The sequence below is a fragment of the Aulonocara sp. 'chitande type north' Nkhata Bay genome, linkage group LG22 (genome assembly GCF_057382095.1).
Source record: "Aulonocara sp. 'chitande type north' Nkhata Bay isolate Kocher_YH1m ecotype deep benthic linkage group LG22, A_spYH_male_GT1.1, whole genome shotgun sequence".
In the NCBI taxonomy this organism is placed as follows: Eukaryota; Metazoa; Chordata; class Actinopteri; order Cichliformes; family Cichlidae; genus Aulonocara; species Aulonocara sp. 'chitande type north' Nkhata Bay.
This window is the reverse complement of record NC_141364.1, coordinates 11,336,672-11,361,059: the sequence shown is the minus strand read 5'-3', so window position 1 is coordinate 11,361,059 and position 24,388 is coordinate 11,336,672. Positions and strand designations below refer to the sequence as shown.

At 40.8% G+C, this 24,388-nt stretch overlaps 3 protein-coding genes across 4 annotated transcripts; 1 reads left to right on the top strand and 2 right to left on the bottom strand.

Moving 5' to 3' along the window:
- Positions 1-517: 517 nt before the first annotated feature.
- cdca8 (cell division cycle associated 8) lies at positions 518-4,740 on the bottom strand. Of its 2 annotated transcripts, XM_086280739.1 has the most exons (11): positions 4,609-4,740; positions 4,180-4,269; positions 3,528-3,656; positions 3,289-3,329; positions 3,097-3,172; positions 2,942-3,009; positions 2,745-2,827; positions 2,509-2,607; positions 1,739-1,868; positions 1,277-1,363; positions 518-1,136 (listed from the first exon to the last, which is right to left on the bottom strand). In XM_086280739.1, the coding sequence occupies exons 2-11, from the start codon at positions 4,265-4,267 to the stop codon at positions 1,101-1,103; spliced, it is 837 nt and encodes a 278-aa protein (XP_086136865.1). In that variant the 5' UTR covers positions 4,268-4,269; positions 4,609-4,740; the 3' UTR covers positions 518-1,100. The 2 variants fall into 2 exon arrangements, with proteins under 2 accessions (XP_086136865.1, XP_086136866.1); XM_086280740.1 differs by lacking the exons at positions 3,097-3,172; positions 3,289-3,329.
- A 40-nt stretch (positions 4,741-4,780) lies between these two features.
- On the top strand, positions 4,781-7,216 carry airim (AFG2 interacting ribosome maturation factor). Its single transcript, XM_086280741.1, has 4 exons — positions 4,781-5,237; positions 5,500-5,679; positions 5,756-5,874; positions 6,621-7,216. Exons 1-4 carry the CDS (start codon positions 4,969-4,971, stop codon positions 6,659-6,661), a joined length of 609 nt encoding a protein of 202 aa, XP_086136867.1. The 5' UTR covers positions 4,781-4,968; the 3' UTR covers positions 6,662-7,216.
- Positions 7,217-14,147: 6,931 nt separating this feature from the next.
- Positions 14,148-15,598, bottom strand: cldn35 (claudin 35). The gene has a single exon (XM_086279308.1). It carries the CDS (start codon positions 15,031-15,033, stop codon positions 14,344-14,346), a length of 690 nt encoding a protein of 229 aa, XP_086135434.1. The 5' UTR covers positions 15,034-15,598; the 3' UTR covers positions 14,148-14,343.
- Between the last annotated feature and the right edge of the window lie 8,790 nt (positions 15,599-24,388).

The window sequence follows — 24,388 nt, the reverse complement described above, 5'->3', positions numbered from 1 at the left end:
TGCAGCCTCACAACTGGAAAACAAAGATGTAAAATAAATATCACCAGTATAAATCATGCTTGACAGTGTAATCTAATACAAGAGAGAATACAGACACCTATAACTTTACAGATTATAAAATAAAAATCAACAAACATATAAAAATTTGCTACCAGTAAATAACAAGCAGTTAAAAAAGTTTGATCAGATACAGAAATCTTTTTTTTCCTTTAACAATAAAAAAAAAAAAAAAGAGCAGAGGCTGTTCAGGTGCCTGACAAATATTTCTGTGGTGAAATGCTGCCACCTACTGGTCACTATGCACAGATACAACTTAAAAAAAATCTGTCCACTGAAAGAAAGAAAAAACGAATTTCCACATTATGGCATAATTAAAATAAAAATCAAACATGCCATCTGCTATATTTAAGAATACAAAACCCCAATAAACCAGAAAATAGCCACATCACACAGTTATGAAGACAGAGTGCACGATGTACACGACATATACATTTTAACTATTGATGTAACTACAAGGTTAGTGATAGAAACATGGAGGGGGTTTATTGCAGCAATGACAAACCACACAAATAATATCAGAAAATGTACTTTAAAAAAAAAAAAAAAAAAAAAAAAAAAAAAAAAGAATAAAGAGAAAGTTGTATCTGATAAGCACATACTGCATGTTTCTGTTGGATATTATCATGCAAGTCCTATTAAGATCCATTAAATCCAGACTGGCCAGGAATAAAAGACTGGAATAGCACTAAAATCTATCCAATTTCCCCTGCAACAAAAAAGCATCTGAAACTACATAAAATTAAATTTTTTTAAGTAAAGAGATAATTTAGGAGAATGTAAATACAATGAAATGAACAGTTTAACTCCTAGATTAATTCCAGTGAATGTGAAGGATCTCAAGAAAACAGTGTCCAGCGCAACAAATATTAACCTTACACTGTATCCTAAAGTATTAGTTAAAGTATAAACTGTATAAAGGCAAAAAAAAGAAGAAGAAAAAAAACATGCCACATTGTAGAATGATGAAAGCTTTATAATAGAGATAAAACTTGTTTTTAAAAAAAAAAAAGTATAGTACACGTCCGTGGCAGACTGTTTGGTCACTCTGATGTCCCACACAATGTTGTGAGTCGATTCTGTTGGGAAAAATAAAAAGAAATGATGAGAATCAAAGCATATGCAAATATTTCACATCAAAATTTGGCTAAAGCTGCAACAAAACAGTGATGAAAAGCTGATGAAACTGCAAGTAACGCTGTCCTGCTGGAATTTTTACCTGCAGCTGCCGAATGCTCCTCATGGCGGTTTCGTCCAGCAGTGACAGATCTACTGAGTCCATCTGACTGGCCAGCAGGTGAATGCTCTGGATCAATATGTTAAGGACACTTGTGTTAGTGATTTCATTTTTGAGAATTAGCCTTCTAATCAAGAGTTTTGTTAGACAATTAATTACTCAAAAGCCATGAAGTCATCAAATGTAACTAAACAGTCATCAACATAAACACAGTATAAAATCAACATGAAAGCAGAAGACTTGAAGGCCGATTTAATGCATCTTTAAGCTCATTTTCAATAAACCATATATAACAAAGTATTCAATGTTTTATCTTCCTGAAAATAGACATCTAAATTTCTTCAGTAAATATCGTTTCCTCTGCTGCCTTGTTAAAATCATTTCTTAAACAACTGACTGATCAATAGTACCTGAAGCTCTGAGCCTGACTAAATGTGCACTCACCTCTCCATTCCCAACGGGAACATTGATGACAATATCCTCATTTCCTGCTGCAATGGGAGAGCCGTTGACTGAAATGCTATAGACCCTCTCCTTGTGGCGGGGAACTCTCACTGCGGGGGTCTTGGGAAGCCTGAGGTGTAGTGAGTAATATGAAGCCTTCTTTGTAGGAAATGTCAACATTACAGAGTAAATAGCAGGGGCTGCCAGATTACAGCAAGTCTCCAGTCCCCACACACTTTCTAACACTCAAAGACACTAGATCCACTTACAGCTCTATGAGAGCAGAGATTTTGCTTTAACGAGAAGCCTGAGCTTTAATACAATACTTTGAGCATTTGTTTGTCTGTTTGCCCATGTTTTCACAGAATCACTATCTATTCAGCATGAACTGTAAATGAATTTGTGCTAGTAAAAATATCTCAGTACTATGTCTCAGTAATAAATCACTGAATATAAAGACATAACAATGCAGAAGTCTTCAGTGAGCTGCACTGAATAACCACATTCAGCACAGGTGTAGATGTCAACCTGCGAGGACGACTGGTGCACTGCTAATGTTATCCACACACAGCAAACTAACCTGACCAGTATGTGAGTCTAGTATCTTATGCACAATATAAATCTGACCCGTCTTCATCTGTGCTCAATTTTGAACCCTTTTTTTAACTGTTTTATAAATACGTTTTCTCCCCTCTCAATCAACTAGAACACTAATTGCCATTGACACAAACACCATCTTTAGAGTGACACAGTATAATTCTAAGGTGTACCTTGGGTCAAAGCGGGGGGTAATAAGAGGAGTGGGTCCCATCATCACAGAAGAATCCAGCAAGCTTCTGGCAGGAGTAATCAGGGGGTTCCTGTTTGATCTGAATCCAAACAATGACAATGTGTTAGCATCACATTTGTTAGCCACCAAACTTGCTTCCAAAAGTTTTTAGCACGGGAGGAAAGAAGAAGAAAAGAAAGAAAGAAAAAGAACAATACAAAAAGTAAAAGAGCTTACCGTCTGATGGTGGAGCTCTGCTTGCTGATCGACAGTGCCTTTGCCCTCTTTGTTTTAGTCGGGGGCTTTCTGGTAGTTCTCCCCTAAATTATAAACAAGCATTTAAAACACCACAAAAGAAGCAAACAGAGGATCCTGCATAACAACAGCTGTATGTAGTTGCTCTCATGTATGACTGTATGAAAAGCAGTCATTACCTTTTTTGTTGTGCTTGGGACGTTTTCATCCTCAGAGCTCAATGTAGCCCCACCTTTCATCTTTAATGCTGTGGATTGGACAAAACAAATTGCATTGGCTAAAGGGAAATGGTTTTCTTGTTTCAAGGGAAATGTATAAACTACTTTTAACTCACTTTTTTCAATTGTTTTTAGAAGAGATGTATGATCCTTAGCCACAACACTTTCCACGAGTGCAGCTTCCTCTTTTCTCTATAAAAGCAAATATAACTGAGTGTTTATGCAGAACAGAGCATCCTTGCACAAGCATGAAACTTATATATACTTAACGTATATTAAGTATAATTTGAGAAGGCTAATCAACTGACCTTTGCATTATCGAGTTCTGGTGTTTGTGGTTTCTCAGACTCTGCAGAGATGTAAATATTCTTTATTTAATGCTGTTTAAAAATGAAATTCATCCAAGATCAAATGCACAGATTTTTGAAAATGTACCATTAGCTTTTTTAAAAATAGGAAGCAGAATGCTGTAAAAGTCTCTGTGGCTCAAGAGCATTTCTTCTTTATAGATTTGGGATTTGTTAGTCAATAATCTATGTATACTTACTCCAATGCTCCAACCAGTTCATTTGTCTGACAGCCTTGGGGAGCTTAATTATTGCCATGTTGTAGCTGTTGTCAACATCTTTCAACAGCTGGTTTATCTTCTCTTTCACCTGTCCAACTCTAGTCTTCACTGCAGAAACACAAATGTTGAGTTCCGCTTCAGTTATACATTGTCACTTCAGCTTAAGTTATACAGTGTCAGGGTGGGGTGGATGGATGTTAGCATCAGTGGTGATTTGTAGCAGTAGGTTAGCAGCAAGAGTGAAGGCAAGATTTCCATTGGTAGTGACCAGAAAGGACAGATTAGAAATTAGTACATGTGAAGGATGGTTGAAGTTGAGTGGTTTGGAGACAAAGTTAGAGAGGCAGGGCTCAGATGTCATAAACATGTGCAAAGGGGGGACAGTGGAAATACTGGACAAATTATGTTGAATATTGAGCTCCAAAGCTGGAGGAAAAGTAGAAAAGGTTCATGGATGCAGTGAAGGAGGACGCTCCGAGGGTTGGTAAGACAGAGGAGGATGCTAAGGATACAGTGAGCTGGAAGAAAATGTTCTCCTGTGGCGACTCCTAAAGTGAGCAACCGAAAAAAGAACAGGGAGTATTTCTGTAGCATTTCTATGGTGAGTTAAAAAAATAGTAATAATAATCACCCTCGCTGTCAAAATCCTCCATAAAAGCTTCCAGTTTTGCCGTCTTGGGGTTATTCTTGCGTTTGGTGGTCCTTTTCCTGGGAGCCATTTCTGACGGACACGGAGTATATTAGTAATTACAATATACCCTAGTACAGTACAGTGTAGTGTAGTGCAGTATAGTGTGGTATATTAACACCCCATAGACACCATGAAATGTTAACATTGTGGCCTTAATCGGGAACAAAAGAATGCAAAAACAAAAAATCAGCCTACATGCGACTAACTGTTGGTGAAGCTAACGTTAGCAAGTAGCTTTAGCTGAGTTAACGCTTATTTTCTGACCTTATTTTCGACAGCTGTGTTTACATCTACCAATATGTGTTATGGTCTTTTAAATAACTGTCCCGAGATGTATTTACATAAATTTTTTAAAGTATATATCATTACCTAAATGTGTTTTTCCTGTTCGTCCTCGAGACTCGCCTTCCTTCCTTCACAAAGCCGTTTTCAAATCTTCGCGCGGGGAGGGGCCAACACACCAGATCAGCCAATTAGGACGCGCATGTGCCATGCGTCGCAACAACTTTGTTTTCAGCCTATCGTAGCGCCAAACGTCAGTGTTTACATCAAGAGAACGGAAGTGGTTCAGGCAACATGGTAGAAATGTGATGTTCTGTAGCTGCGGGAAGAATCATTTAAAAGTCATTTTTCATAAAGTCGCCTTCATGGAAAATAAGACATAAAGCTGACTTAATGTATTTCGTGTTTTTCCCTTTGAACACCTAAGTACTGAAATCGTTTGCTGAAATGTCCACGCTTGCGGTAGCTACGCTTCATCAGGCTCTGAGGAAAAGCTTCGCGACACTTGAAAGCAACCAAAAAGTATGGAAGAGTGTTTTAGCCGAGTGCAGCCCTCTGATGGTGTCTCTCGGGAATTTGGCGGAGCAGTCGAGAGCACTGTCCAACGTGCAGATCTCCAACACACCGCTCAGAGGTTTTCCTGACCTGGAGGAGAGACTCCGCTTTAAGCTCCTTGAAGCAACGGATATAGTGCTGGGAAAACTCAACGAGAAGATGTGAGTAAATCGGCTATTATATCTGATGAGGATGCTGCGTTATTGGTATTCACATCCAACTATGTATGTTTGATCGGACAGGAGTACAGCTACATCCTTTTTAGTAATAAAGATCAGTTTATTTTTTTAGTAAGTAAATGGATCTTTGGAGAAGAACCTTATTAGTACCAGTTTGCAGAAGCTGCTCAGAGTATGCTTAAAGTATATATTATACTATAATTTTTATCTCACCCTCCCTTCTTTCCTTTCCTCTTTCTTTCAGGTCTTCCCTCCAGTCTGCGAGGGATGCTATCAGTAACCAGGTTGCTTCAATCCTTCATCTGTACGAGCAGAACGCACACAGTTTAGATCTGCTTGCAGTAACTGAGGGATCAACCACCACCCCGTCGGTTGCTGACATGCTCGAGTGGCTTCAGGATGCTGAGCGTCACTATCGGCAACAGTATCCTTTTCTCTCTTCAGTTTTGGATGTTTATGTTATATACTGGTATTTTTTTCCCCTCAACTCTTGTGTTCAGATTCCTGAGGAGGAAAACTCTGCTTCAAACACTGAGAGCAGATGACCTCTCTCTTCTGGAATCTGCTCCCCAAAGGTGGAACTCATTGGAGTCTCCCAGTGCTGAGGACCACATCACAGGTAAAATGTATATGACTAGTATGTCTGTGAAGGTTCTCAGTTATCCACTTCATTGTAGTCTAAGTAGCTTGGAAAGAAAAGCGTCTGGACTTCTTTAAGTTGCTTTGCCCCTCTTTGGGGGGATACTCCCACTGGGTTTAAATCTGGGACTCTCCACCATTTGACCCTTAGAACTGAAGAAGCTTCTCGGATGAGAGGTGAAACGTCTTCAAGCAACTTAACTTTTCTTTCTAAGCTCCTTAGATTATATGACCTGTACTTCACTATACCATTCAGTTCACATCTGTAATTAATGCTGTATAATGGACTAGTTCTTTCAACATAGAAAGAAGCTGAAGATGTTTATAAATGTACTTAAATCCAGAACAACACAAGTACTGACAGACTGTCGTCTAGCATATATCTAAAGTCATGTAAAGATTTGAAAACAATAGATTAGAAAACAACTGTAAAAACATAATTCGGGAAATATTATATCACGGCTTTAAACTTAAACTTTTTTCCTGTTACACTACAGGGCGTCTTTAAATATTCTTTTTCTGTCACGTATAATCAATCATAAAGGGACCTACCTTTATGGCCAGTATTCATAACACTTTTAAAATTCAGCTCAAGTAGCAAAATTTAACTTGATATAATTTCACTTTTAATAATTGAGTACACATTGGCCAGAGACCAGTGCTCTGATGGATCTAGAAGTGACTGTTATTTATTAAACGAATTATCTTTCTCTCTTTTCTTTTCAGATACACTTTGCAAAGTGTCTTTCTTTGTGGAGTCGCAGTGAAGATTGTTAAGGACTTACCTAATCGTGAATATAACTGCATTTTAATGAAGACAATGAGAAGAAAGAGATCCACAAGAATGACTGAATCTAACTCCACATTGACTTGAACTGATGCACACAAACGTCGCTTGGAGGACAATGGTGCAGTGAAAGCTCCTGGTTCAAACCTCCTGGTTAACTGTTGGTTTTTGTGTGGAGCTTGCATGTTATTCCTGAGCCTGCAGGGGTTCCATTGGCTTCTTCCCACAGTCCAAAAACACAAACTTGTATGTAAATTGGATGCCTGGATGTGAAAGTATAAATAGTTCTGTCTTCCCTGATGAACTGTTAAGCCCAGATAGGATCAGCAATTAAAAATGGATGAGTGGACTTAAACTGCTTCTAGATCTATTTTGAAGGGAAACCAGGGTGGCCTAAAAACTACAAATAAGTATTTACAAATAATGGGGCCAATGTAAAATATTGATTTATCTTGAATTCAGTTTGGATGGATTGAAATGTTTAATCCAGTACGTATGAGAATTTTGAGCACAAGTGAAATTAAATGTATTGATTGAACAGAAATTCTTGGTGTGTGTGTGTGCTGTTTTATTAGCTACAAAACTAGCAGTGTAAAAGAGACTCAAGAGCAGAATAATATCAAGTATAACAAAATGTACAGTGGGGCAAAAAAGTATTTAGTCAGCCACCGATTGTGCAAGTTCCCCCACTTAAAATGATGACAGAGGTCAGTAATTTGCACCAGAGGTACACTTCAACTGTGAGAGACAGAATGTGAAAAAAAATCCATGAATTCACATGGTAGGATTTGTAAAGAATTTATTCGTAAATTAGGGTGGAAAATAAGTATGTGGTCACCTCAAACAAGGAAAATCTCTGGCTCTCACAGACCTGTAACGTCTTCTGTAAGAAGCTTTTCTGTCCCCCACTCGTTACCTGTATGAATGGCACCTGTTTGAACTCATCATCTGTATAAAAGACACCTGTCCACAGCCTCAAACAGTCAGACTCCAAACTCCGCCATGGCCAAGACCAAAGAGCTGTCGAAGGACACCAGGAAAAGTATTATAGACCTGCACCAGACTGGGAAGAGTGAATCTACAATAGGCAAGCAGCTTGGTGTGAAAAAATCAACTGGGAGCAATCATCAGAAAATGGAAGACATACAAGACCACTGATAATCTCCCTCGATCTGGGGCTCCACGCAAGATCTCATCCCGTGGGGTCAAATCTAACTAAATTAAACCATATCCCACTTTTAAAGAAGGTAGAAGATGATCTGGCTAGATGGAAATGTCTACCCATATCACTCATGGGAAGGGTTGCCGCTATAAAAATGATGGTCTTACCAAAAATAAATTATTTATTCTCAATGATCCCAACTAAACCGCCACAAGATTGGTTCAGATCTCTAGATTCATGTATGTCCAAATTCCTTTGGAAAAATAAACCCCCACGTATAAGCTTAAAAACACTACAAAAGACCAAGGATAAAGGAGGACTAGAACTGCCTAACTTTCAGCACTACTTCTTAGCCAACAGGCTTCAGTTTATCTCAGGATGGCTAAAACATACCCTCTTAGATTAACCTTGGCTAGATGTAGAACAAGCACTTTGCAATAATCTAGAGATCTCAGACCTACCATTTATCAGCTCAAACATCCAACGACATGAATGCTTTAAAAGCATCAACATCAGCTCTTCTCTGACAGCATGGTGGGAGTTTCTAAAATTGACGGCGTCTTCATTAATCCCATGCAAACGTACACCTATCTGGAACAACCCTGACATATTACAAAACAATAATATGATAAACTTTCCAGATTGGAGTGGTAAAGGAATCAAATATTTAGAACATATACTAGAAGGAACAGAATTTATTTCATTTGACGGACTAGTTACACAATATGGAATCAACAAGAAAAGATTTTTAGAATATCAACAAATTAAATCCATAGTAAAAAAAAAATTTAAACCAGGTCAAGTTGAACTACAAACACCACCAAGTGTGTTTCAATTTCTTACTCTTAAAACCCCCAAATTACTATCCAAAATATACAGAATGCTTTCTAAAACAGATGAATCAATATCACTTCCTATTGCAAAATGGGAAGCAGATTTATCAGTTAACTTAGACCTAAACTTCTGGTCTCAGATTTGCTTAAAAACCTTTCATCTAATTAGAAATCCCAGTCTTCAATTAATTCAATACAAAATATTACATAGAGTGCACTATACAGGTCATCGGATGTTCAAGATGGGCTTTACGTCTACCAACAACTGCTCACACTGCCAAACCAATTCACCGGACAATTATATCCACGCTCTTTGGTTCTGTCCACCAGTTCAGAAGTTTTGGCGCGAGATATGTGAAGACTTATCGAAGTGTCTGAAATGTAACATTCCAACTTCCCCCTTAGTGTGTTTGTTGGGCAGCTTAGATAATGTCACTTCAGAAAAGAATATAGCCCATATGGTTTTCACTGCCCTATGCATAGCCAAGAAAACAGTCCTCATGAACTGGAAAAATAAAAATAATCTTAATTCTAACCAATATAGAAATTATCTATTAGATTACATTAGTCTTGATACAGCCTCTGCCACCACATCAGATCAATTGCTCTGGGCTCCTTTGATCAGCTCCATCACCTAGTGGGGGTGGGGGGTCATAGTTTGGTCCCGCCTTCACTGTTGTGATTGGTGTGGGGGTAGGGACAGGCTTAGGGCGTCGGGGGGTTCCCCGGAGGCATCTTCCTTGGGGGGCTCAACCCGGGGTAGCGGTCATGTCCGGTTAGGGGCTCTGTTGGCTCTCAGGTGACTGTTTCCTCGCAGCTGCGTGCAGCGGGGCTAGGGGAGGGTCTGTGCTGACGGACGTGGGTTACTGACCTGGTAGCCTGGCTGCCCCTGGGTGGGTCCGGGATGGGCGTGAGGTTCTGGGGGCGCTCCGTCTCTGGGCTGGGGCCCGGGCCGGGCCTCGGGGGCTTGGGTCCTGGTTGGTGTGTTGCCGGGGTTGTGGGCGGGTGGGTGCATGGGGGCCCACCCCTGGAGCAGGGTGCCGCCGGTGCATCGAGCCACCTGGGGGGCTCTTCAACTGGTGGGGGAGATTGTCACATCTTGCAGGAGCTTTCCTCTCCTCGGGAGCTCTCTCTGCAGGAGGGGGAGATACAGGAGAGGTGGAGGAAGATCTCAGCCTGGGTGTTTATTGTCTTATGTAGTCTGGAAGATGAGTGGATGGTGGGGTGGGTGCAGTTTTCTCTGTGGTGGGGTTGGGTGGACTGTCCCGGGCTCTGTGGGGCCGGGAGGCGCTGCTGCACTGGGCCCCGGTCTGGATGGGCCTGGGCCCCCTTTCCCTGGCGGGTCGCGGAGTATGGGGGTGCCTACTGGGGTCAGCGGGGGAGCTGGCCCCAGGGAGGGGTCACTTGCCCCTCCCTTCCTTCCCTCCCCATCTCCAGCTGCCTCCCTCTTCCCGCTCCACCACAACCACCCACACATGCAGGACCTTGGAGTAGGGGTATGTCACCAGGGTGCAGAGGAGGCTACCCCCCCCCCCGTCCCCTTCTGGCTGCCTCTGCCTCAATTTTATCCCACAACTTAGACATTCACATTACTCACACTCTCATTACACATACATATAGGATCTTGGGGGTGGGCACGATACACGGAGTCCAAAGTACCATCAGGGTGTACACCCCACCCCTGGCATCGTTGCCCACCTCTCAAGGTTAAATACACGTAGACATTGAGGGCTAGCAGGAGGGACCATGCGCTTACCTGCTGCTCTCTGGCAGGTAGCTCCAAGCCCTCCTGGGTTTTAAATGCACCTTAGAACACACATGCATCAACACTACAATAAGCGGGTGGAGGGAGGTTTGGAGTCTTCTCTCACCCCCGTTCTCTGCGACCTGCTGGAGCAGGGGGGCTAGGAGGAGGAGTTGGCCGTCCGACTGCGGTCTGGAGTGTGGGGCCTCCCTGCTGCTGCGGAGTCGGGGTGGTCTGCCTCCCCCCACCGCAGGGAAAAGGGTAACACCACCTGGGTCTGGGTGCAGTTCCCCCTCCAGGGGTAAGGGTACCTAGACCCGGTTTGTAGAGTACGCTTGGGGAGTGTGATCGTGTGTACAGCGTCTCTTTATGTCTGTCTCCACGTTGGTTGAGTGTGGAGTAAGTGCATATGAGAGCATGAGGGTGGGAATGGATGTTTGTATCTGTGTGTGCCTGTATTTCTGTGTCTATATGTCAGGTTGGGTGTCAGGCGCCACCTCTCTGGGGACATCTCAGGCCCTCCAAGGTTTGGAGGCCTATCTCCCCCTACCACCACTTCCCCTGCCAGTGGCGGACTCCCTCAGACATCGGTGCGTTGGTGGTTCTTTGTGTCCGGGGATGGGCGTCCAGGTACACACCGGCTCACTCCTTGGCGGCCGCTTATCGGGGCCTGGAGCCTGGGGCTCGCTCGGGCCACTTCAGAGGTGGGGTGCCCCCGGCCTCTCGGCCTGGGGCTCGGTCACTCAGGCACAGCTGGCTGCCGGCGGAGCTCACGGGCACGTCACTGCAACTCTCCCTGGCTTCTGCTCCGCGGCTGCTGAGTGAGCCCTCATCTGGGACTCTCCTCAGCTCTTTCCGGGACAGTGGCGCGGCTGCCCCTCTGTTGGTCTTCCTTGGTCTCTTGTGTTCTGGGGGCCTCTGGATGTCTGGAGTTTTGATCTCCTCCATACCTGCTTCATGCCCTGGAGGACGGGGCTGTGGCCCCCCCACACCCTCTAGCAGATCATTACATGAAGGAACCTTTTAAAAAAACAAGCGCGTCCATGCTCACAGGTGTACACACGGGTGATCACACCCACAAACTACACCCTTTTTGGCTCCTACCTCAAAGCACACTGTGTTCTGTTGATCTTATGTGCTGCACAATAATGTTTAACATTTAGTATTTACTGTCATATTCCCATATATCATTGTGATGCTGTTTATTCTATTACTCTTGTTCTCTTCTGCTTGTTTTCTTTTTTCTTTCTCAGCAGGTGATCCAGGTGATTGATATATGCATTTTTTTCTTTTTTTTTTCTGCTCATTCTGTTGGTTTTTGTCTTTTGCCCTTCTCCCCCGTCCCTCTTCTCAGCTGTTTCTCTTTCCCTCTTTCTTTCTCCCCTTCTTTCCCCCAGTGAAGTCTGTCCCGTATTCAGTAAGTGAAAATAAAATAAACAATAAAAGGTGAATCAAATGGACCATTATGGCAAGGCTGGGATGGTCAATTTGGTAAAGTAAATCCGTTGGGCATCTTTCTTTGCCTTTAGACAACAATTCTGATGGCAAAAGAGCCAAACGGGACAGGCAAAAAAAAAAAAGGAAAAAAAAGAGAGAAGTAAAAAAGCGCAGACAGCATAGGATCAGTGAAACCATCGTATTGTTACACATATATAAGTTAGGTCCTGTGATGAAGTCTGTTTAAAATCTTAATGATGATGGGTGTTAGAGTGAGCGAACCCTGGATAATCCTCCTTTTTGTTTGGAAAGATGACCAAAATTTACTAAAATAACTTCATGTTATTTGACATGAAACTCATGACTAAACCAGTAAAGTCATCTGGAGCATAATTACTGAGGTCAGAGAGCAAAATAAATTATAAAACCAGACGTCTTTTGGCAACCACAGGAGTCGCCTCCTGCAGGCCACCCCGTTTTGGCTTCAGTTTTCAGACCCAGAGACTATGGCCATCTTTTTTACAGTGTATGTAAAGAACAGAGTGAAAAAAATGTTTAGAAAATGGTAGTGAGAGCAGGCAAAGTACATGGGTAACAGTGCTGATGAAAAGGGAGGAGGTGGAACCAATGGCTGCTCTGTTAAAGATAATAAATTTGCACTGAGAGTGACAAAGACTGACAGGATTAGGAATGAGTACATCAGAGAGAAAGCTCAGAGATGGACAATATGCCCCAAACCTAGCTTCAGGTGAAACATTACCTTAAAAGGGACAGCAAACCTCCCTAGACCTCTGATCTCTGAGTAGTATAATTCATTTTGATGTTATTAGGTTACAAAGTTGATACTTTGTTAACTCAGTAGACATTTTTTTGTAACTTAATAAATAGGGTGTTACAAGTTCACAGAAAGCTTTATTTATTGTAGAACATAGCTTGTGTACTGCTAAGTTAAAATGGGAGAAGTGTATCATTTATCAAACCTTTTTAACAAGACTGTTTTAGGGATTTATAATCAAGTATATGTGTTGTTCTTATTAGGATTTCGCCTACTTCAGTATCAGTTTAAATGTATTACTAAGACATACACAGAAAGAGAGAAAAAAAAGAGAAGAAAAGAAAGAAAAAGGAAAAAAAGAAAAAAGAAAAAGAAAAGAAAAAAATGTAGAGGTATGTATTTTCTGCATCACCAAATTAATACATGTACATTTCCATGAGTATATAACACTTAATTTAGTGGTTTTAGTGAGGTACGGCTTAACAACTTACACATATTAAAAAGTATTCTCCTAGAAACTTAAAACGTAGTCTAATTTAAAGCTGAGCAAAAACATGATACTTTCTTTTACTTCATTACTGTACTTAGGTAGAACTTTGAGGCATCTGTACTTTTCTTACAACTTTTTACTTTTACTCACTACATTTTTAAACATATATTTTTGAATTTGGATTAACGGATCTGACGGGAGTTATTATTTCACAGTATTTCATCATCTAGCTAGCCCTACAGAAAACAAGCAGGTAATTTTAAATTAAGAGTTTCTATCAGCTCAGCTCAGCTCACTCAACCGTTTGTGTCTCCAGTTTGTGGCACAGTGTGTTGCTAGCTAAAGGTCCAGCTACTGTATTTGATGGAGAGAAAAGAAAGAAAGCTAATTTCGCTCAGAGATGGATAAAGGTAAGAAAGACGACACGAGAGGAAGAAAAGAGGTTAGAGTTAAAGGTAAGGAATGCTCAGTGGGGTCTGCTACACTGGAAATGTAAAGCTTGCATGTAAGTCCTCGTGTTTTTAAATCAGATATTGGGTCTGTACATGCGGCATTGTGTGTTTTTCGTATTGTGAAACATGCTGCAAAACAAAACGGAGGTAGACTGTGTTATTTAAGGCTCAGTCAGCTTTGCATAAGAATAGCTGGTAGAAATATTCCTCAAGGAGCTTTTTTTACCTTTTTACTTTAAATACATTTCAGAGCTGGTACTTTTTCACTTTTAGAAGTTTAATTGGTGCTTCAACTTTTACAGGAGTTTTTTTTTTCAACACTAGTAGGTGTACTTCTACTTAAATACAGAATGTCTGTACTTTTTTGGGTTTGTCATATGCATGTCGACAGAGTGACCCTAAATAGAACAAAAGTCCAGCACACACAAAGAAAAGCAACTACTTCAAAATACTTTAAGCACACTTTGCCAGATTTTTTTTTTTTAATTTCACAATTTTCTGACTTAAGTAATCACTGCAATCTTCAAAACAAAAGCCATCATTAAAGCCATCATCAAGTCATACTGTTACAGCAAAGACTAAAGGCTTTCTTCAGGCACTGCTATGACTCAGAGAACAGAAAACATCAAATCTCAACGTACTGAAGACAAACATGACAAAGAGATATACAAAATACGTATTCATAAATATATGTTTGAATTTATACCTTAAAATTCATGATCTTTGTACCATTTTTAAGAGTATCAGCTCTTCTGTCCTTCTTCCTTTCCTACACATACTCCTTCAGTGGTAAATTATTAGAAGTGATAGGCTTTGGGAAATCTGGTGCTGTAGCAGGTGAATTTGCAAAACTCCGCCCTATGTAGCCCCTCCGGTACCTGCCTCCCCTCTCCATGAGCGGGCAGGTGCTGCTCAACACAGCTCCGCTGATCATGAGAATAACCGCAGCCGCCCAGCCCAAATAAATAGCCTGGCCCAGCTCTCTTTTGTACATCACAGGCACGTTGGGGTTGTAGAAATCCTGGATGACTGTATTGGCAGTCCAGGAAACTGGAATTAATACGCACAGGCCTGTCAAAATGAAGAGAACTCCACCTGAGAGCGCTATACCCGCCTTGGCCTGGCGATCGTCCCCGGCACAAGTGGTGCACTTCATGCCGCAGCAGGACACGGTGCAGGAGAGCCAGCCCATGAAGATGGCCAGACACATAAGAGCACGGGCTGCCTGGATGTCGGGAGGCAAAGCCAGCATGGAGTCATAAGTCTTACACTGCATGTGACCCGTGGTCTGGTAGATGCAGTTCATCCAGATCCCTTCCCACTTGATCTCTGAGGTCAGGATGTTGCTGCCTATGAAGGCTGAGACCTTCCACTGAGGCAAGGCTGTGACAGCGATCGCCATGATCCAGCCGGTCACCGCACAGGTGAAGCTGATCAGCTGCATCCCGGTGTTCACCATGATGAAAAAACTGGATGTGAAGCTATTTCTTAATGTTTAATTTGTTCTCTGTCTTTAGCTTCTTTGACAAGATCTTTTCCTTATTATCAGTCTTCCAAGTTGTTTTTTATTTAAGTGTTCTTCTCTTTTCCTTTTGTTGTTTGGCCAAGCGTCTTATGGTCTTTGCCCTAATGTCACTTTGTCAAAGTCATGTTCTTCTCTTTTTCTTTTCCTTCTCAACATCTGCTCACAGTTTCCACTTCCACGCGTCTCAGTGCGCTGCGTTATCCAGAAGTAATCGCTTGCTTTCCCTCAACAGACACCCAGCTTTTCAGGGGATCAGTGGCTCACGCACTTTCTCCTCCTTTTCAAGTTTGAGTCGGTGCATTATTGAGTAGCCAATACCTGTGCAGCCACCTGTGGCAGCCTGCAGATGTGGGATCAATCAGGCTTTATAATGCAGGACCGGTGGAAGAGAGATCTCTGCCAGGAGTTTTTCTTTTCTTTTCAGTGGAAGTGCTTCTTTTTTCCTTGAACTCAGGACTCCTGAGCTGCTGTTTACTTCAGTGTCACTCTTGGTTTTGGTGTAGCCTTACCTAGATGGATCAGACTGATATAACCTGATACCTGGATCCGAGGCTACTGATGATGCTATGAGTGTATCCTTTCACAGGAGGTTGAATATAGTGACTCTCAATTACACAGAATAAAACAGCGTAGCTTTTTACCTCCTGGTCATCGAAAGCCAGTTTCTACTCCTTATGCTTCCAGAAGGATGGACAAAATATGAACCATGATCAACCTAAAGAGGGTACTCCAGCCTCCTTTTTCCTCCAAAGAATCCCAAATCCACATTAAGCCTCAAAGCAACGGGTTTTTGTAGTCTTCGTCCTCTGAAAGAACAGCTTTCCTGTAGAAAACAACCTGCAGAATTTATCTTCAGACACCGCTGCTGTTGCCAGCTGAAGTGTCTCTTAGCTGACAATATATGGCGCTGGGGTCCAAGCCTTGATGAGGCCACTTCAGGCTTCAGCTGCTGCACAGCTTCACCCTCCCTCAGCCACTTCCTTTAGTAGCAGTGCAGCCCAGATGGGTCAGTCCAGATCTAACAAGGGTATAAATAAGAAATCAGGCCTGCAAAGTCAGACTTCTGGGTAAGTAGAGCATAAGATCCCTCCCCCTTACCTTCATCCCCTCTGATATCCAACCTGTGGAAAGCACCACTGAACCCCACAAAAAAAAAAAAAAAAAACACAATAAAACAGGCGAGTGGGAGGGAGAGGGCGAAAGAGGGTGAGACAACAAAAGGGAGGGAGGCATGGGCAAACTCAGGATGGAGCGGTGTCTGTAGGTGGATCAGCTAACACAAAGACAACATGGAGTGGGCTCCTACAATGGGGATTACAAACTCTATTGCTCCATACCACACGTAATCACGTGAATTTTAAAGAAGACAACACAAAAATAGCTTTCACTTGCCTCTTTTTGTCTACAGCGAAAGGGCGAAGCAGCTTTTCATGGTTTTATTTTTTTGACTGTGGATAAAATGTTGTGAGGCTACACAAAAAATAAATAAATAAATAAATAAATAAATAAGAGATCACAATTTGTTTGGGGTTTATTTTCAAATTCACTTAACTGCAATTTCTTACTAAACACTTTCATGTTTTTCAGTTAGACACAGACTACTGAAACATTAACAAGCTGAAATACCAACTGCAGTTATTATGGTGAATTGTTTGGCACATAAATAGCTGGGGGCAGTGTAACAGAAGGATCTGACAGCAGGTCTTTGTTTTCATTTCAACATATTTTCCACCCAAGAAAGAATCCTTATTCCCGCTGCATTTGGCCTTAGTGGTGTGTTGTGCTGATGAATTAAATATCGTGGCATCAAGATCTGTGGTTCAGGTTTCCTTTCTTCTGTAGCCTCCGCTCGCCTTGGTAACAGTGGTCATGACAACCAGCCGGGACACAGGAAATGCAGCGGAGACAGATGATACACAAAGGGGGGGCAGAGGAAGGTGGCACATACCGCTAATGGCGAGTCACAGTGAACAGATAAACAGACAGATGTGTGTGTTTGAGTTTTCCTTTAAGGGAGCAGGCGGCAGTGAAATTACTCTAAACTTAAATCTTAAATACACATGGGAAAGACAAATACTTTAGAGCTTAAATTTTGAAAATATGGTTTAATGGTGGAATGCTTCAAGTCCTAGCTTGGGACTTTATAAGCAACCAATTCACTATCCCAGGTTGATTGCTTGCGTTACAGGTTGCATTTGCTGACTGCTGACCTCTTTACCTGAGGTGCACAAATATAACAGGCAGCCACCTGGTTATTTGACCAGTTCCTTCTTAGTAAATGTTGTGTTGTTGTTTTTTCAGTATATAGTAATGCATCTTAAAAAAAAAATCTGAATATCATGAAAAAGTTTAATTCTTTCAACAATTTTCTTCAAAAAGGGAAACACTGATATAGTCTTTATTCATTGCATGCCTTTTAAGCCTGCTAAGGTGTTGTTGAAGGTTGATTTGATAGCTGCCATAACTTGAGATTTATAATAGTTGTCACTGTGGGCAGTGCTAGGTCCTGCTGGAAAAGGAAATCAGCATTCCCATAAAGCTTGACAACAGGTGGAAGCAGAGGTGTGGACTCGAGTCACATGACTTGGACTCGAGTCAGACTCGAGTCATTAATTTTATGACTTTAGACTTGACTTGAAAAAATGTTCTAAGACTTGTGACTTGACTTGGACTTTTACACCAATGACTTGGGACTTGAATTGGACTTGAACCGGTTTACTTGAAAAGACTTGATATTTTACCCCAAATACAAAATTTAACATGCATATTATATAGAGATTGAAAATGTGACGTCATTCACGGGTAGAACCGCAAAGGATTCTGGGAACTCGTGGCAAGCGGTACTAGCGCACGCAGGCTTTCAATTAAAATCAGTTATACAGCGATAAAAAGAAACACAAGAAGCCGTTGTATTATTAACTGCAATAGCCGGTCGCATGACAGCCATGGGAAGCCGACGGGTAAAGAGATCGGTTGTTATCGGATTACCTCGTTGAAGAGAAATTGTTCGAGCCATGTTTCCGAAGTAACAAAGAGGCGACTGGATTGCAGCCATTCAAAGGTCAAATATAACGTCCCAGAACCCTCCAGCTCACAGGTTAGTCTGCTCCAAGCATTTACACGAAGGTCAGTGTTTTTTAGTAGTTAATACGTCACTTTCATAACATAACTGGTGATATAGGTTACAAGCAAGTCTGGCGCTGAACAGAAATTGTCGCGCTATGCTCCTTTATTTATTGTGCATAAATAGTGAATTGTCCTGACACAATATTGCGTTTCGCTTCTGTTATTATGGTACATTGACAAAAACATATACTTTTATTCACAGGATAAAACAGGTTTTTTGTATCACTAATTGCCCAGTGCGATTACAGCATACAGTATTATTGTCACTGCTACATTTCTGTGATGCTACCAGAAATTATTTCCACTACTAATTAATTACCGTTGAGCTCAAAGGTCCTATTAATAAACGGTTAACGAATGTGTATTTATGACGACGATTTGTGAGACTGGTAAACTTATGATACGTACGATGGTCTTTACTTTCTACACGGTGCATTTCAAGGTCCTGTACCCATCCGTCGGTAAACTGTACCTGGGCTTGTTGCAGTGACCTGAAGTTACTAAACTTCATGAGTGTATGCACTCACTCCAAGAACCGTATGATTATAAATATGCATATAAATATGCTAAGATGAGATAGCTGACTTCATCTAACTAGCAAATGTTGTCCAGGCTACGTTGGTGATACAGTTTTTTTAATGTGTATGATATTTTTGTCATGCGATTTTAAAGCTGGTCCTACAACCGCATCCAAGAATAACATGCAGCTTATCTCAGAACTGTCGGTGAAAATTATTCTTGGAGCTAAGTTTAATTGAGCTGCATTTTAAAGAGGTGCAATTTCACAATTTGTGTATATTTTCTAAGTTCACTATTTTGTCATGTGTTGAGAAAAACACAGATTTTAAAATTACATGGTCTAACATTTACATTTAGCATATAACTGCAACATTATTTTTTCGTTGTTTTTTTTTTTTTTTAAAGACTCGAAAGGACTTGAAATTCAAAGTTTCAGACTTGTGACTTGACTCGGACTTTTACACCAGTGACTTGAGACTCGACTCTGACTTGCCTGACATTACTTGAGACTTGACTTGAGACTTGAGGATAAAGACTTGAGACTTACTTGAGACTTGCAAAACAATGACTTGGTCCCACCTCTGGGTGGAAGCATAAAGTGCTATAAAATCTCCTGGTAGACAACTGCAGTGGACCAATCAACCATCAAAACCCACCAGCACTTGATACACAGACCACACTCTCCACTTTTCCTCCAGAAAAGCGTGGGCGATCGTGGCTCAAGAGTTGGCAGTTTGTCTTGTAATCGGAAGGTTGTCAGTTCGAGCCCCGGCTCGGACAGTCTTGGTTGTTGTGTCCTTGGGCAAGACACTTCACCTACTGCCTTCTGGTGTTGGCCAGAGAAGCCCATGGTGCGATATGGCAGCCTCGCTTCTGTCAGTCTGCCCCAGGGCAGCTGTGGCTACAACTGTAGCTGCCTCCACCAGTGTGTGAATGTGAGAGTGAATGAATAGTGGAACTGTAAAGCACTTTGAGGGTCTTGAAAAGCGCTATATAAATGCAATCCATTATTATTTGAAAAGGACTTGATTTCCAAATGTAGTTCAAAACGTACTTTTATCTGAAAAGAGGACCACAGAGCAGTAGTCCACTTCTAAAGTCTCTGGTTCAGGGTGGTTTGACAGCAGTAGTAAAGCAACAGCTATACCGCCTGTTATGAAGACGTCTATATACACTGAAACCAGCCTCCGTTCACTCCTTGTGATGTTCTTGAGTCAACTTTTCCTGACAGTCCTCTCAAGTCTGTGGCCATGCTCTTTGTCTCCCTCATACTTTTTCCCCTTCAGCCAACTTTATTATTTACACACCTCCATACAGCCAGCCTTTTCAGCAAGACCTGTGGCTTATCCTCCTATTAGAGAACATCAATGATAGACATCTAAACAACCATCAAATAAGCAGTCTTCCCTCTGATTGTGTTTGCAGGTATTTACCAAGGTCTGCATACCAAGACAAACATTTATGTGAATAGTTTGTTCTTTAAATTTAAACTGGCTTTCTGATTTTCATGAGCTATAGGCATGGTCATCACAACAACAAAAAAGTCATAATGCTTGCATCATGTATAATGAATATGAAATATAGTTAAGTTTGTAGTTAAAGGTTTTATAGTTTAAAAAAAACCCCAAAAAAACCAAACTATTTACAATAAAGGACAAAGCGTCACATTTTTTGACAATGAAATCATTAAGAGAAAATATCCTACTTATACTGTTAAATATGCCCCCACAACAATTTCCATTAATCTTTGGACCCTTTTCTGTATTGTACAGCATGTATTTTGTTTGGGTTTTTTGTTGAGAAAAATAAAAATTTATCCCATTACTTGCACTACATTCTTAAACTTTCAATTTCCAAAACTGCATTCTATTTTTTTTAAAAAAAGAAAAAAAAAAAAAAAAGGGATATTTGTTTAATTTTTTTTTTTTTTTTTTATATATATATTTTTTTTTTTTTAAATACTCAACATTTCAAGTCACTGTTCACATACAGGACCCCATCCCTACACTCTTGCCAGGACTACTAACTTAACACCTGCTTTACTAAAGCAAAAAAAAAAAAAAAAAAAAAAAAAAATTAAATGTGTTCAGATTTCTTCAGGCTACTTAAGACAGAATATATCTGATATTGTTACACTATTCAGCTGCATCCAAGGACAGGAACAGCTTACATCATTAATATTTTACCAAGTGCCATCATCCTGTAATCTGATTTACTTTGGTAAAGAATGCCATCTAGTGACAATAAATGCATATGTAGGCTTTGGTGTCAAGTGCAGATCTAGCTCTGTGGGCATAAATCCACCTTTTAATCAATATTACAGGCTAAATGTCAATGACGAGCGCACACAGTTATGTTATAGGCATGAAATACCCATTTATTACTTTGCACATTAACACAAGAATTCCCTGCAGGCGAACAAAAACAACAAAAACCAATTCAACATGTCACATAATAGCAATAACAGCAAGTGAATGGCCTTCTGAGGGCAGGGACAGAACGAACCCTGCCCCTTTACAACTTAAAGGATTCCGTTCATTCACAGAATCTGAACCACCAGATTCCCAGAATCGGATCGCTCAGATTCTGTGATTCTATTGCTATTAGACAATCACACAGTTTCAGAGACCACTAGCAGGAAAAAATAAAAATAAAAAAATAAAGCAGAGCTATAACAAACCTAAAAAAGAAAAAAAAGTGGGAAAAAGGGTAACAAAAAAGGGGGAAAAAGACATAATACACAATGTCAAATTACAAATCTGTCAAGATATAATATATCAAAGTGAGAGGAATTTAAAAATAATTCATGCTCTTTCCATTGGGGCACAGAAAGAATTATGGATCTTGTTTTAAAAAGGTTAAAAAGAGGTAATCCTGCTCCGTCAATGCCTTGGGGACCTCTACACAAAAGAGGAAGTATATCTGTGAAGGGTCAGCGGAGTTGCCATGGAAACAGGAGAGCGCCCACCAATAGGCGTGGCAATAGGTACAAACCAGGAGCGAGAAGACGAAATGGATGCTCTCTACAGTAACCTGGCTCAGAGGAAAGGAGTTCGGTCTTTAACGGGTCCACGTTTGAAGAAAGTACCTCGTTTGATTTGGAACACGACGCAAAGCGCAGAAGCCCTCACCTCAAAAAACAGCTTGTACCTCCCAAATTACTGACATTTGTGTAGGAATCTTTAAAATACATCTTAAAGAGAGACAGACAAATATTGCTAGCCTAAAACAGTCCCACTAAATTGATAAACATTTACCCCGCCCCAAAAAAAGGAAGTTTATATTTTTTTTTTCTCTCATAATAAATATGACTCCAAAAAGGTTTTCAGTTTTTTTGTTTTTTGTCATTTTGTTTTTTTTAAAGGACAATACTCTGGCATGCAGGCGAGCAAAGTCTACATTTTGTTACTTGAAAGAAAGAGTCTAAAGCCTACACAACTACTCCACCGAATGCACATTCCCACTGATTGATACAAGCAAATCATGTTTACAAAAAAAAAATAAAAGTAAAATTAAAAAAAAATAAAATACAGAGATTTGATAGCGAGTGACCAACAATCACAATGAGTAGAATTATATCTTTGTTTTTAACCATATTTGAAAACTTGGGTTAATATTGCTTTGTAATATTTATAAACAGGGAGTGAGCCTTTATCTGACTGGATTTTAATGACCAAATATTGTGATTTAAACTTTCCCCCTTGGAGATCCCAGATGAATATTTAATCAAATCTGCTAACAGAACTGCACACTGTAAAAACTAATCTGCATCATTTAAAACTTATTGCAAGCAACGCCTGGAAAACATCCTCCCCAGTCCCCCTTCTGCTACTCATTTCCTGCTTCTCCACTTGATGCCCACGCCCACATCAAGACGGAGCTCAAACTCATTCATAGTAAACCTGCTGCTTTACGGGTGGTTTATTACAAAAGGGTTTTCACTGAGCTGTCCCTCTCGATGAGGCGTGCACATTTCTCCCAAAGCCTGCTGTCCTGCATTATTATCCAAAAGCAACATTAGGGGGAGCCAATTGTACGTCTGTCACCATTAGTTTCCATGTTAAAAAAGGGAGGGCGGGGGGGGTTCCCAAGGGCAGCGCTTCTATTTACCGTCAATTTAATCCAGTGTTGAAATGCATAAAAAGCACAAAGAAATACTGTTAAATAGAGAATTGTAAGATTGATATAACTGACATACACGCCGAGTAAAATTGTTTTTAAAAAAAAACAATTCAATTCAATTCATTGCCTACCATAACAACATTTCCCGATTGTCTCCATCTATCGGATCAAAACCAGCCAACACCCGGTGCGGGACGTACACCACCATGGCAGACCTGTTACACCAGTCTGACTGCTACAAGACAACTAGAGTCGGCCACTGTTACATCAGAACCTGCAGAAGAGGCGCGAATTCATCCATCCTGAGAACTACCTCTCACCAGAATGCTACCAAAAAAAAAAAAAAAAAAAAATTTCCAATCTGAAAACTCAACCCCTCAACCTGCAGCTCAACAACTGAAGTCTATTCCTGAAATCACACTAGTAGCTATATAACTGGCTTCGCTGCAGACCTTAAAAATTTGATCACAATAGTAACAACAGTGACAACAACGAGAACAACAACAGTAAACTACTAGGTCTAAAACAGTTTAAGATAACCACAAAACATCTTATATTAAACTTTTACAAATCTGCTTTGTTGATTCGTATGTATAAATGCATAAAGGTAAGAGATTGACAGTGCCCTCTGGTTCCTGCTTAGCATCCCTGGTCAGTGCAATGAATTGGCCAACATTAGCAAAGGAGACCTTAAAAATCAAAATTAAGTTGGTTCCAGGTTCCTTGAAAACAAATTTAAAAATGTCCAGCAGTGTCATAACCCTTCTTAAAAAGTTTTAAAAAATTGGATACCACTTTTCACACAGAAAGCAAGACTGATAAAAACATACTGTGTTTAATGCCTTCAGCTTTTTAAACAGGTCCCAATGCTGAACCAGTCACAGGCCAGACCATGGTTGCTACTGCTACACATCAGTCCTGGCTTCAGTTACTACTTGAAATGGACTCTGGGATTCAAGGATGTTTAGAGGCACAAGAAAGCAGCCGTCTCCCAAAGGTGCAAATCCCTATCCAGCCTGTGCAAGCAGCAGGCTAACACAACCACTAAATGTAATAAAGCATTTCATTTAATAAGTGACCCAGGACTGCTACAAATACCCACACGTGCCTCTATGAGGCCTGTTTAAGTCATGTCTCAAAGTTGCTCTATAGATGTAAATATATGCTTATATGTACTGTATGTGTGAATATAAAACACAACAAATCTGAGGCATTTACAGCAGTTATCTCCTTGATTTCCCTTTACAATTCAGTGGCCTGCCATGAAACACACACAAACACTCTCATACAGCAGTAAATGTATATACAGAGATGCACGCACACACACACACACACACAGACTTGCGTATTCTTCGCTAAGATGGGAGGAAAGTCGCAATGGGTATGGACACCCAGGTCACCTCGCTTGTAAAAGACCGAAAAAGGAGAAAAAGTTAAAACACACGCTCATAAAAAGGAAAATATATATAGATATAATTCTCAAAAGGTCAACCCCCCTCCATCTCTGTTCATGTAGAGCTCC